This window comes from Sparus aurata, chromosome 3, assembly GCF_900880675.1.
Source record: "Sparus aurata chromosome 3, fSpaAur1.1, whole genome shotgun sequence".
In the NCBI taxonomy this organism is placed as follows: Eukaryota; Metazoa; Chordata; class Actinopteri; order Spariformes; family Sparidae; genus Sparus; species Sparus aurata.
The window spans coordinates 14052860-14068664 of NC_044189.1; the positions used below are offsets into that span (position 1 = coordinate 14052860).

The 15805-nt window shown below is 40.6% G+C and overlaps 2 protein-coding genes across 2 annotated transcripts; both read right to left on the bottom strand.

Annotated features, from left to right (window-relative positions):
• Positions 1-209: 209 nt before the first annotated feature.
• Positions 210-5223, bottom strand: sf3b4 (splicing factor 3b, subunit 4). The gene is made up of 6 exons (XM_030410539.1): positions 5112-5223; positions 3804-3932; positions 3144-3686; positions 2521-2682; positions 2222-2383; positions 210-548 (listed from the first exon to the last, which is right to left on the bottom strand). The coding sequence occupies exons 1-6, from the start codon at positions 5143-5145 to the stop codon at positions 382-384; spliced, it is 1197 nt and encodes a 398-aa protein (XP_030266399.1). The 5' UTR covers positions 5146-5223; the 3' UTR covers positions 210-381.
• A 609-nt stretch (positions 5224-5832) lies between these two features.
• Positions 5833-15515, bottom strand: lix1l (limb and CNS expressed 1 like). Its single transcript, XM_030411998.1, has 6 exons — positions 14938-15515; positions 11769-11932; positions 10979-11119; positions 10528-10623; positions 10251-10328; positions 5833-9254 (listed from the first exon to the last, which is right to left on the bottom strand). Exons 1-6 carry the CDS (start codon positions 15275-15277, stop codon positions 9003-9005), a joined length of 1071 nt encoding a protein of 356 aa, XP_030267858.1. The 5' UTR covers positions 15278-15515; the 3' UTR covers positions 5833-9002.
• Positions 15516-15805: the final 290 nt, after the last annotated feature.

Below are 15805 nucleotides of genomic sequence, written 5' to 3' on the forward strand. Positions count from 1 at the left end.
TAAGTTCACCCTATCTGTGCCCGTCTTAACCGTTCTCTGTAACGACCATTAGGTCAAAACTTCCTCCTACACACAAGACACAAGGAGTGAAAAGGTCCCTGTACCCTCATCTCAGCTGAAACTGCAGACAAATTAAAGCCAATCATGAAGCGTTTAATCCGAATATGTGTTAAGTAATACGTGTGGGCGAGAAGGAAAAAAACCTTCCAAAATTTGTACTAAAAATTTTATTTGTCAAAGGTCTTCATCTGTACAGTGGCAACAAAAAAGACAAACAGGTGGTTAAATTATTCTCACTATTACAAACTTGAGAGTAGATCTTAAGATGTTTAAAAAAAAAATTAGCCAAATGAGAGCTCGTCTCAGCAGTCTGAGTTGGGATTACGGCGGCATCGGTGCTCTCATAGGAACGCGTGGCGGGACACCAGGGGGCCTTGGAGGCATCGGTGGTCCTCTCTGGAAGCCAAAGGGAGGCGGACGAGGTGCGCCGTAGCCAGGTGGAGGCATGGGAGGAGGAGGCCCTCTCATACCTGGAGGCACAGGTGGACCTGAGAAAGAAAGAGTCATAATGTTAGAAAATATTTACCTTTGATTATATGCTGTAAACATAGCCACATGTGACCAGAGTAAACCGTATTTCAGCATCCTAAACAAGACTCTCATGCAGGGGTGGTTATGGTTGATGATGTCCAGCTTTTAGGAACCCAAGTAATGCAGTTTAGTTTGTTACACATTAGAGTTATAAAAGTTATTTCCATATTTCAATTGGCAAAAGCTATGAATGATACCAATAAAACCACTGACTGAGCAACCAGAGTCGTCTCGGCGACTGGATTCATGATGTAGGATTTTCCCAAAACCCACAACCACATGAACAGAAGAAAGAACATGAAGCATTCAGCGTCTTCCATTGTGTGTGTGGTCGTGAGAGTAGGCGTCAGAAAATAGATGGTAAATGCGAGCAGAGCAGAGGAAAAGGTTGGCAGTAAATGAACAGTAAAGGTTACTCCAGCTTTCTACTCAAGACCAGAAAAAGTCGCATGCCGTGTTGTTTCCCAACTGCTGGAAAAGGGAAAGGTTTCAGGGGCCGACATTTGAGTCTGCAACGATGAGGCAAAACAGATCTAGGGTTTAAGTACATGTAGGTACAGGTTTTGAGGGTACTCCACCAAAAGTATTTGGGAGAAATGCAGCCCAGTAAAGAACTATAATTAAAGCCTCTTGGGATGAATAACCGCAATTTTGTATTTGAATAACGTCGAAAACTATCAATTTCACTAATTATCTTTATATGTTCCAGGTTAACTCCTCCAGTTGAAGTTTTTTCTACTATTTTCTACATTTTCCTAACTGAAGCGTGGTTTTGTTCTACGTATGATCAAATTACCAGCTACTTTCAACTCATAAGCAAGTGCTACACTTAACACAATATCTACACTTATTTTGCACCAAGGTCCACTTACAAATCAGAGTAAAACCGTGTAAAGGTGCCTGTAAATGTACTCTTAACAACAATCTTACAAGTTCCCTGCATGTGACACACTCAGCAAGGTAGATCTAATAATGTCTCGGTCTCAATCTGCGTCAGACTGTTAATCATCAGTTCTGGGGCAGGCGATGCAAGGCTGATGAATCGCAGCTTAACAATGTAAGAAAAATTGGGAAAATTTGATGCAACCTGAGACATTCATGTTCAAAACTTGCATCGTCCATCAGTGACACAGTTTTGCAAAATGTGGCAAACAATAAATAAGCTGGCATTTCTGTTTGGATGCTGTTGACATGATAACCAAAGCTCTGAGTCAGCCATCGTTAGACTAAGACAACATTTACTGATGACTGAGGACTAAAGATGTCACCACATGTCTCTCAATAAATGACAACCGTTTCTCCCTTTAAATCTCAGAACTAGTTGTCGTTCATAGTGAAGGCGTTCCGGGGAAAAAAAAATCACTGTGCCAAGACACAAACCCAGCAACAAAATGTGCCTTACCAACGGCAGACCTGCCCATTAGTAGCTCATTTGTCAGGGTAGTCATGGCAACATGGGTATGTGTCAATGCTACAGATCATTAAATCTATACTGCAGCACAACACAGCAGCCATCCATTTACAGTCAATACAGCTTGAAGCATTTTTTTTTCCTTGAATGTCGGGATTTTATGGGTAAACTGAACAAACTTTTATTCCCATAAATTTAATGAGATGTCACAGTGCTTACCCATGGGAGGTCCGTACGGTGCTCTGGGTGGCATGCCCATGGGCGGGGGTGGGGGCATGCCAGGGGGAGGTGGTGCCCGTGATTGATTTGATCCTGGGGGAGCAGGAGGTGGAGGCACCATGCCAGGAGGAGCAGGGGGAGGCATGGGCATCTGAGGCATACCTGGGTAACACAAACAATGAGGTATACAGGTGCTCTTTGAGAAAGGACTTCACAACAGCTATTTATGGTTAAAAGTGCAAGACAATGAGGTATTACCATTGAAATTACAGACATGGGCATCTTCAACAAACTATTACCTGGATGCATGTTGCCCGGAGGAAAGGGTGGGGGTCCGGGTGGGGGCCCACCACCACCCTGTGGGCCTCCCCCTGTATTTGGAGGCATGGCCATTGACGGTGGCATTGCTGAGGGCATAGATCCTGGAGGAGGGACAGGTGGGAAAACAGGGGGTGGCATGCCTGCAAACAAAAAGAGTTGTACTTATAAGTTAGTATTGTATATTTTACTTCTACACTAAGACACGCGGCCTTTTCAATAGTCTAGTCATCTCTGCCACTGTGAGATCTTTTTTTATTTCATGAGTATCTAGAAAGAGGCTCATTCTTCAGTTATAGATCTTGTGCAAGACTGAATTGAACCAATCTTTTCATCACTAACTGATCGAAGATGAAGCCCACTTCAATTTCAGACAGGATTCTACTTAATCTTGTGGCCAGTAATGAAACGGTATCTAGCCTCATGACACCCAACACAGCTTTAAGATAAAGAAACTCAATAAAAGACTCGAAAAAGAGTCTTTGGGTTTCTTACTGTTGGTTGGACAGAAGCGATTACTTTGGCTTCTTGGAAATTGCAATGAGTATTTCTAAGATCTTCAAACATTTTATAGAATAAACAAACTAAGGTGTCTCCTTCTTACCTGGCATGGGCATCCCAGCTCCCATTGCAGTGAGGACTGGTGTTGGAGCAGACGGTGGTGGCGGAGCATCTGCAAACAGCTGATGAGGCCGGTCCGCCTGGGAGAGAGGGTTCTGTGCAGCCAGAAGTCGCTCTGCAGCTGAGCCATGTCGCTCTCCTTTGGAATCCTTCTTGAAGGCGTAGGACACTGTGATGGGCCTGTTGCAGAGGTACTGGCCATTCATGGCCTCGATGGCGGCGTCTGATGCATCAAAGCTTGCGAAATTGATGAAGGCGTAACCCTTGGAGTTACCCGTGTCCGGGTCTCGCATGATCTTTGGCGTCTGGAGGATCACGCCGAAGGCACTGAATGTGTCGTACAGCAGTTTCTCATCGATCTCTGGGTCCAGATTACCAATGAAGATGTTTGCACCCACATCCAGGTTTTTATTGTGCGCAGAGGCTTTGTTAACTCGAATTGGTTTGCCATAGAGCTTTATCATATTCATGATTTTGATGGCATAGTCAGCATCCTCTTCACTAAGGAACTCCACAAAGCCATAACCTGAGAACAAGTGAAGAAAGTTACATGATTATTATTTATTTGCATTTTTTTCCCCTCCTATTTACATGTTCCTAACTTGGTTCATCACAAGTTTATAGAATAATACCTGAAACTCACCTTGATGTTGACCAGTCACCCTGTCCTTGGGCATGTGTGTGTTGACCACAGGACCAGCCTGCAGGAAAAGCTCCCATAGTAACGGCTCCGACACTTTCTCATCCAAGCCACCGACATACACAGTGGCATCTGAAATACATAAAATAAATGATGGAATTATGATCAAATGACCTTCACGTAACAAATGCCAAGTATCTGCTAATATGTTCACAAATCTGACAACGTGCTTGTTTTTCTTTGTTTAGAATCAGTTGGATAGGAGGACTTTAAATTCTCTGAAGTCTGCTGACCTGTGCTTGATATTTGTTGAGTGAATTTGGTTAAAGAATACTATACAGTAAATGCAAATAAGTTGATAAGCTAGTTGCAGCCATTACACACACACCCACAGACAATACAGACAACACTCATCTCAGTGGTCCGTGTTGATTCTGTTCTTTTGCTTCAAGGTGCATTTCTAATAAATATTTCCATTCTACTTTATTCTAACCAGTGTGGATGTTTCCAACGTCTTCACCAACAGACTTCCTGAATTAATAATTACATAAAAGGCTGCACATTAAATATTAAGCCCTCTTTCCTACGAACTACATGATTATGACAGTAAGACTAACTGCTGAGTGAAAGCTTGTCGCATTTCAATTCTTCAGTTCAAAAAAATATAGTGAAAACGCCTGTGGTGCTATCAGCTGGAGGATACGAGCTAAAATGTATTTAACAACGATACCAAATAGTATCTGCGAGACTTTCATATGTGGTGGCTTTTGCAAAAGGCTGTGTTAGTATTAAACAAAAAAACTTTTCTGACACTTTTGATAGTTCTTACTGAACCAAACAATACTCAACAAACAACACTCGTGATAAAATAGCTTATCAAAGGACGCGTAAGAGCACAAAGAGAACAAAAGTTGTGTGATTCTGTAGCAGACTCTTGGGTAGCTTATTGCTATGCTAACTTTAGCTGTTAGCCAGCAGAACGAACCTCTGCTTCTAAAATGCTCACAACAACCACCACACTTCAAATCGATCGGATTTAACGCTACACACAGTTTCTCATGTCGTAAGTAAGTACAAGAAGTTAGAGTAAAGAAAATTTAATTGAAGGGCTGAAGTTGCGGCAAGCTAAGCTAACGACAAATGAACACATCCATGTGTTGTCGACCGGTTGTTTACCACAAAATGTTAGTTAACCAGGCGGCTAGCGACGCTAATAAAAACTGCACGCGCAGTAAGAAGTGTAGCCCGAAATTACGCTCATAAATTGCTGAATCAAAAAGGATGAAACTGTTTTTAAAATGATGTATTTACCTTGGTTTCTTTCTGAAATTGGTCCCGCTGCCATGTTGAATGAACAACGCAGGGCTAGCGTCCTTAACTGAGGCCCCGCCTCTTCCTGTCGGTTTGCTAGAACCGGAAGTAATACAATATGATTTTTTAAAAATATTTTTAAAAAGAAATCACTGGCCGCTATCAGTTAACACGATATGGTCTGTTTATACTAATGGAAAATCGTTTGATAGAATCAGGAATGTTTGTGTCATTAAAATATTTACAGAATGTGTATTACCTGAAGCAATAATTGGAAAGATCCTATCAGTCTTTTTTTTTTGTTTTTTTTTTCTAGGTTCCCTTTTAGCTATTTCAAGTTACCACTACCGCCATTACTGCTGGGGCAATTTGTAAGATTTGGCAAGAATTTTTATTTAAAACATTTTTAAAATGAGCTAAATAGTGTAAGGAAACTGTTGAGTTACTAGCGATTATGTTTTTGTAATGTGTTTTACAGTGAGGGGCAATTAAGCTTGTCTTAACTTGGTAAAAGGGAAACTTGAATTCAGACAGTGAAGGTTGTACTTTTAGCATGAATATTACATGTAAAATATTCATTGTTCAAAATGTTTAATTGAAAAGCTACTTTTTTATTACTGCAAAATACAGTTGTGTCATTACAAAATGATTACTGATTGGTTTATAGGGGTTCAGTTCTGCAGCGGTCTCTCAGCAGTGAAATAAGTGAGATGACAGATTATTAAACATTTGTATGAGTCAATTTATTACATCATATAAATCTACTAAAAGTATAAACATGGAATACAAAATGTTCATAGAAAATACATACAATAAGGGCCTTGAGAAACACTTTTATAAAACAATACTGTATAGAATATGAAACATATAAAAACAAAAGTTAATCAACACATCATGCATCAAAGCCAAAAGAAGAAAGCCCAAGTTTCTTTTTAATATATATATATATATAAAATGGATAACAAAAAATATATTGTTTTAAAAAGCCTTCACTGATAATAATCACAAAGAAACATCAAAGGCATTTGCAGGAGGAGAGCTTTAAGATTAATGGCTTGTGTTTAAAAATCACACACATAATCTGAATTTGAGGGGAAAAAAATCAAAATACACAATTCAAGATCTCCAGCCTCACTCCTATACCATGCTCATTGAAAAACTGGTAGTGTAGAATGTTCTTAAGTTGGACTTAAATTTGGTTGATGGGAGGTTTGAATCACTGACAAATTCAGATTCTGGGAAAAAATTAATGTGAAAAACAAACTGTTAGAGCTGCAGAATTGTGTGGTCAAAGAGTTCACTGTATCTGCTCAAAGGTATATTTTAACTTTTCAGTATCTACTCAACAAGGCTGGAGGATGTTTGTAAAGAACATTGTTGGGAAACATTTTCCTACTTGTGCTGCACACTTATTTTTCAAGCTGAGTACCAGAAATAAGGTAGTAAAGATTTTATAAATCGTTCATAATCTAATGTCACATAACATATTTAAGGAACAGTTTGATATATTAGGAAATACGCTTATTATTAATTGTCTGGTGGAGAGTTAGATGAAAAGATTGACCAATTTTACATTTGTGCTGTAAATGTTAAACTAATATGAGCAACAAATTAGCCGGACTACTTCATGGCTAAGAGCAGTCTCCAGCAGAGAATAGTCTAGCACACAAACACCTGTGAAAAGGTGAATTTCCATTTTTACACTTTCGTTTTTATACAGATTAAACAAACCAGATATAGCTTGTTTACCCGTGAGCTAGACAGGGTTTTTTTTTTTCCTTCAATTTTCTCATTTTACTGTCTACCAAATAAATAAACACATTTCCCAAAATCTTAAACTATTCCTTCAAGGTACTGCAACAGTAATATAGCATGTAATCTAATAATCTGTAATCTAATAATTCTACCTTTAAATGAATGACAAAAAAAAGCCTCGTAAGGAAGAGTAGAACGTCCCTTAAAGACCTCATTGAATGAAATTCAAACTAAGAGTTTTAGTTTTTCTCTTACATGCAAAACTATTGCATGCGATCAATTTCATAAAGGCACAATAATTCGAGCAATGAAATAATAAAATTGGCTCTGGCTTTAATCACACTGTATCTCTGTTGCTTTGTTTTCTATTTGCCGCCTCCTCAAATTGAGCGTAATCAGTTTCTGCTGTTGTAATCCAGCATTCAGCAGGGAGACGGGCCCTCCTGCTGTTTAACTTGCATAACTGGCTGCCCACATTTCCTTCAAACCAGAGCCACACATGACCAATTAAACTCTCACTTCCATTAGATGGGGTCTTTAAGAGGCTACACACCGAAACGTCTCCATCAGGATAATGTATTCAATACATTTTGGATGGATAGGAAAAAAACATGTACAGTGAAAAAGAGATCAGGTCCTTCAACGTAAAAATATGTGAAATGTGATAAGTGCGAGTTACATACTATGTTTTTAGCTCATGGACATACTGTACAATAGCACTGCTAACAAACGCATTCTGTTTCCAGTCTGTTGAAAAACAGAAACCACTCTGGCTGGTATTGTTTTGCATCGACTGCGATGACTCACACATGATGAATCAGCTCGTTAAAAACCCTCAACTCATTTTTTGGCCTTCACATTTTACCTCTGACCACTGTTAGACGAAGCACACAACAAAAAAAACACAATCTAGAGCAATTCGATAATCTAAATGTTAAACAGCATCACTTTCGCAGACCCTTTAGTTGCTAGCACACTGAAAATATACATTCAGCCAGTGGCATGGTCACCAGGCATACAATGGAAACTAAATAGTTGTCAAAAACCTTCATAAAGAAAATAAAATGTAGTGATTTTTTTCACTTTTGGATTGTTCAAAAACCTGAGCTGCTGTCAGAGCAATCAGTCGTCTGCTGACATTTCTGCAAAGTACCCTCAAATTATTACAGGAGCCAATAAGTATGTTTAAATGCTTACTTGAATTCTGGTATTTCTTGAGGATTTAATTTCCACATATTTACACTATTTCATTGAAGGTCCCATATTGTAGAACGCAAGATCTCTGTGTCTTTTTTGATTATAAAGCAGGTTATGGTGCTTTACATACTGTGAAACTTTGAAAGCGCTCAATTAAAAAACTCTGTATTGAGACAAGACTTCAAACGAGGCATCAGGACTTCCATAAGGTTGTGATGTCACAACCATACAATCACCGCCCTAAAACACCAAAAGAGTTCATATGGGAACAAATTGGGCGGTGCCTGCTCAGGCCTGTGGGAGCTGACCAATCGCAGCAGAGTGGGATTTTCGGGAGGGGGGTCTTAAAGAGACAGGCACTAAAACATAACGCTGTCTGAATATGGGACCTTTAATGGACATGGGGTACATGCGATCAAGGTTTTTAAGACCCATATATTTTACCACCTTCACCTGCCAAAATACTATATGCAAGTAAACACACCCAAAACATGAAAGACAAACTTCAGAGTGATCCACACCTTTTACAAATGTGTTTGGTTCGATGGGTCATCTTAACTTATGTCCCGTACAATCACTGATGAAAGGCAGGTTTTGTTTCTGTAGGTCTACATACATGTGAAATAAGGAAAAAAAACCTCAGTCAGCTGGTATGCCAAGCACATTTACAGGTTTTCCTAAAAAAAAAAAAAAAAAAAGCACTGTTATCCTGTAATCACTAGGCACAAAGAGGTCACGGCTATAGCGGTAGGTGTTAAGTTTACGGACAGATGTGCATACTGTAAGTCAAGGCCTGATTACCTGGTCCTCATGACAAAGCATAAGAAAAAAAAACCTAAAACTTCAAATGACATCACCTTTATATCTATGAAGTGATCGATATCTTTACCAGGAATCCCACAGAGTTTGAAGGCGTGTTTCCATAGAGAACGGCAGGTTTTAGTGCGAGGGCAGGGTGGCAGTGTTGGCTGCATTGAGTTGGCCCACAGCTAACATCAGGATGTCTTTCTTCTCTTTGTAAAAACGCAGTTCTCTGCCCGCCAGCCTGGCATCCTCCAGTTCTCGCTCCGTCGAGGCCAGCTCTTGCGCGATGGTGCTCGCTACACTCTGTTCTCGGTTCACCCAGTCGGCGGCCATCTGAGTGCGCATGTCGTCATCGAGAGCCCGGTGGGAATAGTGAGCCAGCACTTCCTGCAAATTAAATATGTTGAGTATGATCGCGGAGGGAAAGCTAACTGCTCCTGTTAACTAGTAAGTCTAGTAAGAGATTCATTTTTGAATCTTGAAGTCTAGTAAGAGATTCATTTTTGACCTGTTCGGCAAAACTCTCAGGTCAAAAATATGAAGCATCATATTTCCAATATGAAATTGGGAAGCACCAATATTGGCGGATATACTTTCAATGTCATTTTAAAATTCAGTGTGTCCGCAAACAGGTACATTTATTCATTGCACAAAAAAGTTTTGCCGGACTAATTTTGTTGCTTTCATCATTTTTCCTTGATTTTTGTGCTTCTACCACTGCTAAGCAAGCTACATAGTTACTTTAAATTGTTTGGTTTCGATGGATATACAATCGGGAGTCTGCACAGGGGTGTTTTAGTTTGAAAATTTACCAGATGCTCTATGCTGTTCCTGTGTATAACTTCCTGTCACTCTATCTGCTATGTACAGCTTAATGCGGCTACTGTAAAACAAAAAAAAACCTACCCATGTCATTGTGGGCTATCAACTGACAGCCCACAACTAGCACTACACCAGTCCTTCCTTCATACCAAGTACATAAAAATTGATCCCACTGACTTCCATGCAGTCTATACAGATTTTAAGTGTGGTAAAAAGACGGCGCTGTTCCTGATCTCGTACACTATATCAGTAAAGAGCGGAGGTATAGTATTTAGCGCCAGGAAAGCAAAAATCAAATTGGTGCCTCCCCATCTGACGATACCTCTACGATGCTCCACGTGTCAGCTGTACAACCAAGAGGACAATCTGTTATTTCAAAACCCATCTTTTAGGTAGTCAATTTTCTGCAGTTATATTGAAAGCAAGGCTCAAACTCATGATAAGAAGATAGTATGTTTAGATCTGTCTAGACCAGTCGTGCTATGTAGGCTAAGATTTGACACAGACACGGTTTGTTTGTTTAGGAAACTTGATGAAAAGTGATGAAAACTACTGGTATACCTGTCGGGAACACTGTCGTTCTCTCATGGCTTTGAGACTCCCGTTCCAGTGCAGCAGCTGGAACACTGTCATCAGCTCCTGAGACACAAACACAGCCAAGCCAGCAGATATACGTCATCTTCAACTTGCCTCAGAACACTGAATATGGAGCACTTCTGAACTTCTGAACTGCATCTGGGCTCAAACCTTGCTAATGCTTTTTTCACACTGTTCTGGTGTGTCCGGGTAGCATGAAATGCATCTTAACACGATACAGACATTCCTGAAGTTTATGTACCTGAAACTCCAGCATCGATTTGCCTTTGTTGGACTCAAGCATGAAGCGAAATGCTCCAATTCCTGTGTTTGGGTTGTCAGCCTCTTCCCTGTTTCCCTGTAAACAACAAAAACTAGTTAGTTTCAGTGTGCTTGACAAATACTGGAGTTTTTGATAAATATAATGGTGAGAAAATAATGATTATATGATAAGAGAATAACTTAAATACTTGTCATGTAGTTATGAATGCTCTGGTGCTTTCTTTTAGATATTTACTGTTGTTTGTGTTTGTAAAGTATCTTGTGTATTTGTTGCTGAGTTTTATGTTTTATGTATTAGAAAGGCCCATCTAGGGAAGTGTGTGGCATCAGTTTATCTCAAAATGTGTCCTTTCAGTGAGGTTATAAACTGCAGATAATATGCTGTTACTTTAGGACTTTAGGCCTTCCATCTTTTATTAAATGTAACATACATTAAAGGAGGCCAGAGCCTCACTGACGCTCTTTTCAATGAAGTCATCTGTGATGCGACGAGAAGGGTGTTCATTGAAAACCGAGTTCATCAGGGCGATCTTGGCAGCGCTGCGTCTTGCCTCGGCCTTGGTGGGACAGAACTGTCAAACAGTGAAGGGGACGTGCATCATCAATAAAGATATACAGTCAAAGAGCTCAAGACAGGGAAACAAACACTGTAAAGCAGCCTTGCAGCATTTTCTCAAACAACTGAAGCAGATGGAGACTCGTTTTAAAATGTTTAAACCGGAAAAAACAAACATAAAATGGATCCATACAGCTCATCTGGTGTAATCCAAGTCTCCGGAAGCCCCAAGAACACAAATTGATTTGAAAAGACATGCTTTTCCACGCTCGATATGTTGTGGAGCTTGTGAACCATCTTAGACGGGGTGCATGTTAACCCCTCAGCTTAACAACTACAGTGAAGATTTTAGCAGAAAAAAGGGTATGAGTAATATTTTTTCGACTTAATTTAGGAGCTGTATCACAACTTACAGACCCATTTTATGTATTTACCGCTCGTGTTTTTTTAAAGTTTAATAACAAGTCCCTATCTACTAATTCTGCAATTCTGTTCTGTTGATGTGAAGCTCCTTCACCTGACTTTCTATCAGCATGAGGGTCAGTGGATAATGACCGATTTTCATTTTTGGGTGATCTGTTCCTTTAATTTGCTGTCTTGTGGTTTGAGGTTTTTTCCTCTGACGATCTTATAACAATCGTGTAAAGAAAGTGTAGATACCGTACCTGAAAACTTCCGAAGCAGCTGCCCCCGGGAAGGCTAACATAGCAGACATATGGCGGGCTGTTGGAGGGGACCATTTCATAAACCACCAGCGCTCCGTTCCGCAGGTCAGCCCCTCTGGTCAGTTTCATCTGCCAGAACTCCTGCAAAGCTTCCACCACGTTTACTGGAGTGCACAGAGACAAAGAAGAAGCCTCATCACATTGTGGTATACCAACACTTTCACTAATCGTCATCGATTTACATACAAATAGTCCGGCTTCCTGGAGCCTAAAAGCTTTTATGGCGATCGGTTTGCATTTAAAGTGCCGTGAGTGGAACATCCTCTCCAAACACAAAGATGGAAAGGGTGGAGGCGAGGTCGTCTGGAGGATGCCAGAGGCTTTTCCTGAAAATATTTAGGAGGAAATTCTGCATCACCTCCGAGGAGCCGCTTAAAGAAACACACCAGCGATTCGACACTTTTTTTGCCCATGTGCGAAAAAAAGTTACAGTCCCACCCTTCAAAAGGAAACAACAACAAAGAGCAGCAGTAAAATTTGCAGCTGAGTCGGAGACGATTACTTGGGGTCTGCAGGGAGATGTGAGCACAGCCAACATTATCCAGGGCTGTTTAACTTCTGTTACCCCGCAGCTCTTTCCTGCCGAGCGCTCACTGTTTGAACATTTGCAGCCTGCTTTCTTTGTCTCATACAGAGTCTGGAGCCCGATCAGAGCGTTTCAGGACTGTCTATTGAGGCCTCTGTAAACATGCCGAGATATATTGTGAGCTGAGACATGAAAATCCCTAAACTGCTATCCAAATAATTTTGTTGTTGCTCTTAAATAAAAAGCTCACTATAAACTGCTCTCTGGTTGTTAGCCAATTGTAAAGTAATAACTTATGTACTATTGGAAGACAGCAGCACCGCTCTCTGGGATATTACTTTAACAATAAATACATTTGAGTCCGTAGTGTTACAGGAAATATTCTTCATTGGTTAACAAGCTGAGCTGGTAGCAGATGTATAACAAGCCATGGGATGTAAACAATATGTATTCAGTTTGACTTAATTGTGGATCAGTTTGCATAAATCAGAGACAAAGTTATTTTTGTGCATCTAAAGGGTTCAGGGCAGAGATAAGAAAATGCATTTGTGCCTGTTTTCTATCCGTTTTCGAGCATGTCCAGGAAGATAGAGGCAGGAAATATTGGGAGATAGCGGAGGATAACATGTGACAATCGTGCTGGCCAAGACTCAGACCCACAATGCAGCAGTGGCATGGCATCAATCAGCTCATATCTGGCAAATGTGTCACGGGGGGAAAAGTAAAAATAGAACTGGATTTACATAAATAATTACTGACAGAATTACCCAACTTTCCCTAATAGTTAGCGTTTTGTTTTGTTTATTTAACACCACCAAGGAAGTTATGTGTTCACGTGTCCATTTGTTAGTTGGTTGGTTTGTAGAAAGGATTACAAAATAAATACCGAACCGATTTCCTAAAAACTTGGATGGACGATGGGTCTCCGCTCCGAATAGACCCGATTAGCTTTTGGTGCCGATCTGGATAAAGGGAATTTTTTTCCTAATTTCTTTAACATTGCGAGATAAGGCTCTTTTTTCATTAACTTCTCTGGGAATAATACATGGATTTTTGATTAAAAAAAAAACAGCTGTATTTAGCAGGCTGGTAGCTATGAGTGAGAACAATTTGGGTTAGGGGTTAGGGGTTAAAGGGGACTGTTGGGCCTTGGCAGAGGTAAGCACTCCACTCAGATTTAAAGCCTTTTTAATTCCCTGGTAATGGCGTAATTATAACTACCAGAAGGAAAATGTAGAAACCAAAATGACAGCATAATGTCGGGAAAATAATTGCTCCCAAATGCCAGATGTGTTTTTCTGCAGTAATGTGATAATTCACCTAACATAAATCACAAAAAATTGGAGCAACATAAAGACAGTCTTTGTGCTGCAGCCAACGTTGATGGTGTTAAGTCGCCTAAATGGGATGAAGGAGGGAAGAGGCGTTAGTGGAGCCACAGAAGGACAATCTTTTGGAAATAAATCCTATTAGCACCCGACGGGAACACTTGTATTAGCTCCAACGGTCTACATAATAGCAGCTTTTTAGGCTGATGTTGGTTTAATGCATACCTATTCTTGTCCGTGTGTTGTAGTCATAAAACGATGAGTAAACTATGAGCACGAAGGGATCATCATGAGGAACATATCAGGCGATATATAAATCCAGTTAAATTACATATTCAGATAATAGTTACTCGTGTTTTTTTTTTTTTATTTAATGTTGAAAGTTTCGATACTCATTTTCTGCCATATTTTATATATATATATATATATATATATATCTTATGGAGTTTTATTAGTAGATTATTTTAAAAAGCTGGATCGACAGAGGAAAAAAACACACAATATATACTGCTTTCTTGTGTTATAGCCTTGTTATATGTATCTTTTATACAAATCTTGAATCCTATGTCCTCAATGATGTGTCGTTTTCTCCCCATGGCATTGAAAATGATACAGAATAAAGATTTTTCTAAGTTTTGTCTCAAATTAGACATTTCAGTATTGTGACAGCACTTCTGGAGAGATGCATATGCTCTATTTTGCTCGATTGTACCATCTGACAGTGTGTAAAAGCCCCTGTTTGTGCTTTGTTTTTTCAACATTACACACATTTGTCACTGTTTACATCCCAGTCCCAGTTACTGTACTGTGTCCAATGTAAAACAAGATGGATTTGATGTGGTTAATTTATAGGTATAATAGCTCATTGTTCGCAGATGTAATCCCCTCCAAGAGCTGTGGTAGTTAATCCTTTAATGAAGTGATTGAAGCCAAAAAGCTATGTAAATATCAAAGGAGAACTTTTAAATCCAGACAGAAACATTGTGGTGATATGGCCTTTGGGTGAAAAAAACAAACAAAAAAAACGGCCATGAGTGCATTGTGAAACAGTATGAAGTCCCTGAACGTGACACTGTGGTCAAACATGGATGTTACAGGAATGTAGCATGTGTTTTTTCCGTTGCTAATCCACTTCCAAACAAATGGCGCAGCTAAAAGTGGCTTTCTGCTCCTCAAACTCCCTCACAGTGTGACACAGATCAACACATTGCGTCCACATTAAACTGACAGTGCATTTATCACCGCTGGACCTTACCTCTGCCGTAACCCTGCGTGTGTTTAGCGAAGCTGCGGACCACAGCCTCCACCGCCTCCTTCAGCACCGCCGGGTTCCCCGGGTTACAGTGGCCGGCAGCCCCCGGCCCCAGCCCCGCTCCGACACCGCCGTACAGGCTGTGGAGCTGCAGCGGGGGAGGCGGAGGAGGAGGCCCGGACGACGCAGCCAGAGAGGCCGGGGAGGGCAAGAGCGGCGCGATGGGGACCGTCACCCCGGGCCGGAGAGAGGAGCGGAGGGTCCCTGTCGGTCCCGAACCGAATCCGATCCCTGGCTGTAGCCGCTGAGGGCGGATACTGTCCGGGATAACGTTAGATTCCATTGTCCCAACGTAGCGTCTGCGAGGTCCCGGTCCGGAGGAGATTTACAGCGTCAAAGCCGACGGCCTCGGGCTCGGAAAGGGCTCTCTGAAGCCGAATGAACAAAATTGTTTGCTGGCTTTTGTCAATCACAGCCAAAAGAAGTAGTCAGCCGATGTTCATTCGACACATATCACTGCTGCTCTGCATCCTCACTCTCTGGATTAGGCTGCGGGATTGTCAGTCAAGTGATGCCTTCACTGTCACCGTATCTTGCAGTATTTTTGCCCATCTCACCATGGATGCCTGTGGTTTTTTTCCCTTGTATCCATCATTTATTACTTCCTAAAATATAGACATACAGATTTATTTTGTAAGTATGTAATATGATGCGTGTGTGTATGTCACTAGCTTCTGTAATTGGGCTACTGCCCTGCACAATGATTTGTCTTTGTTTTCCATCCCGTTTATTGTAACAGTGATTGTGTATGTGTGATTATATATTGATCAGACCAGTGTTTGTCACACAAAATGTTCACTTTATTGTGACA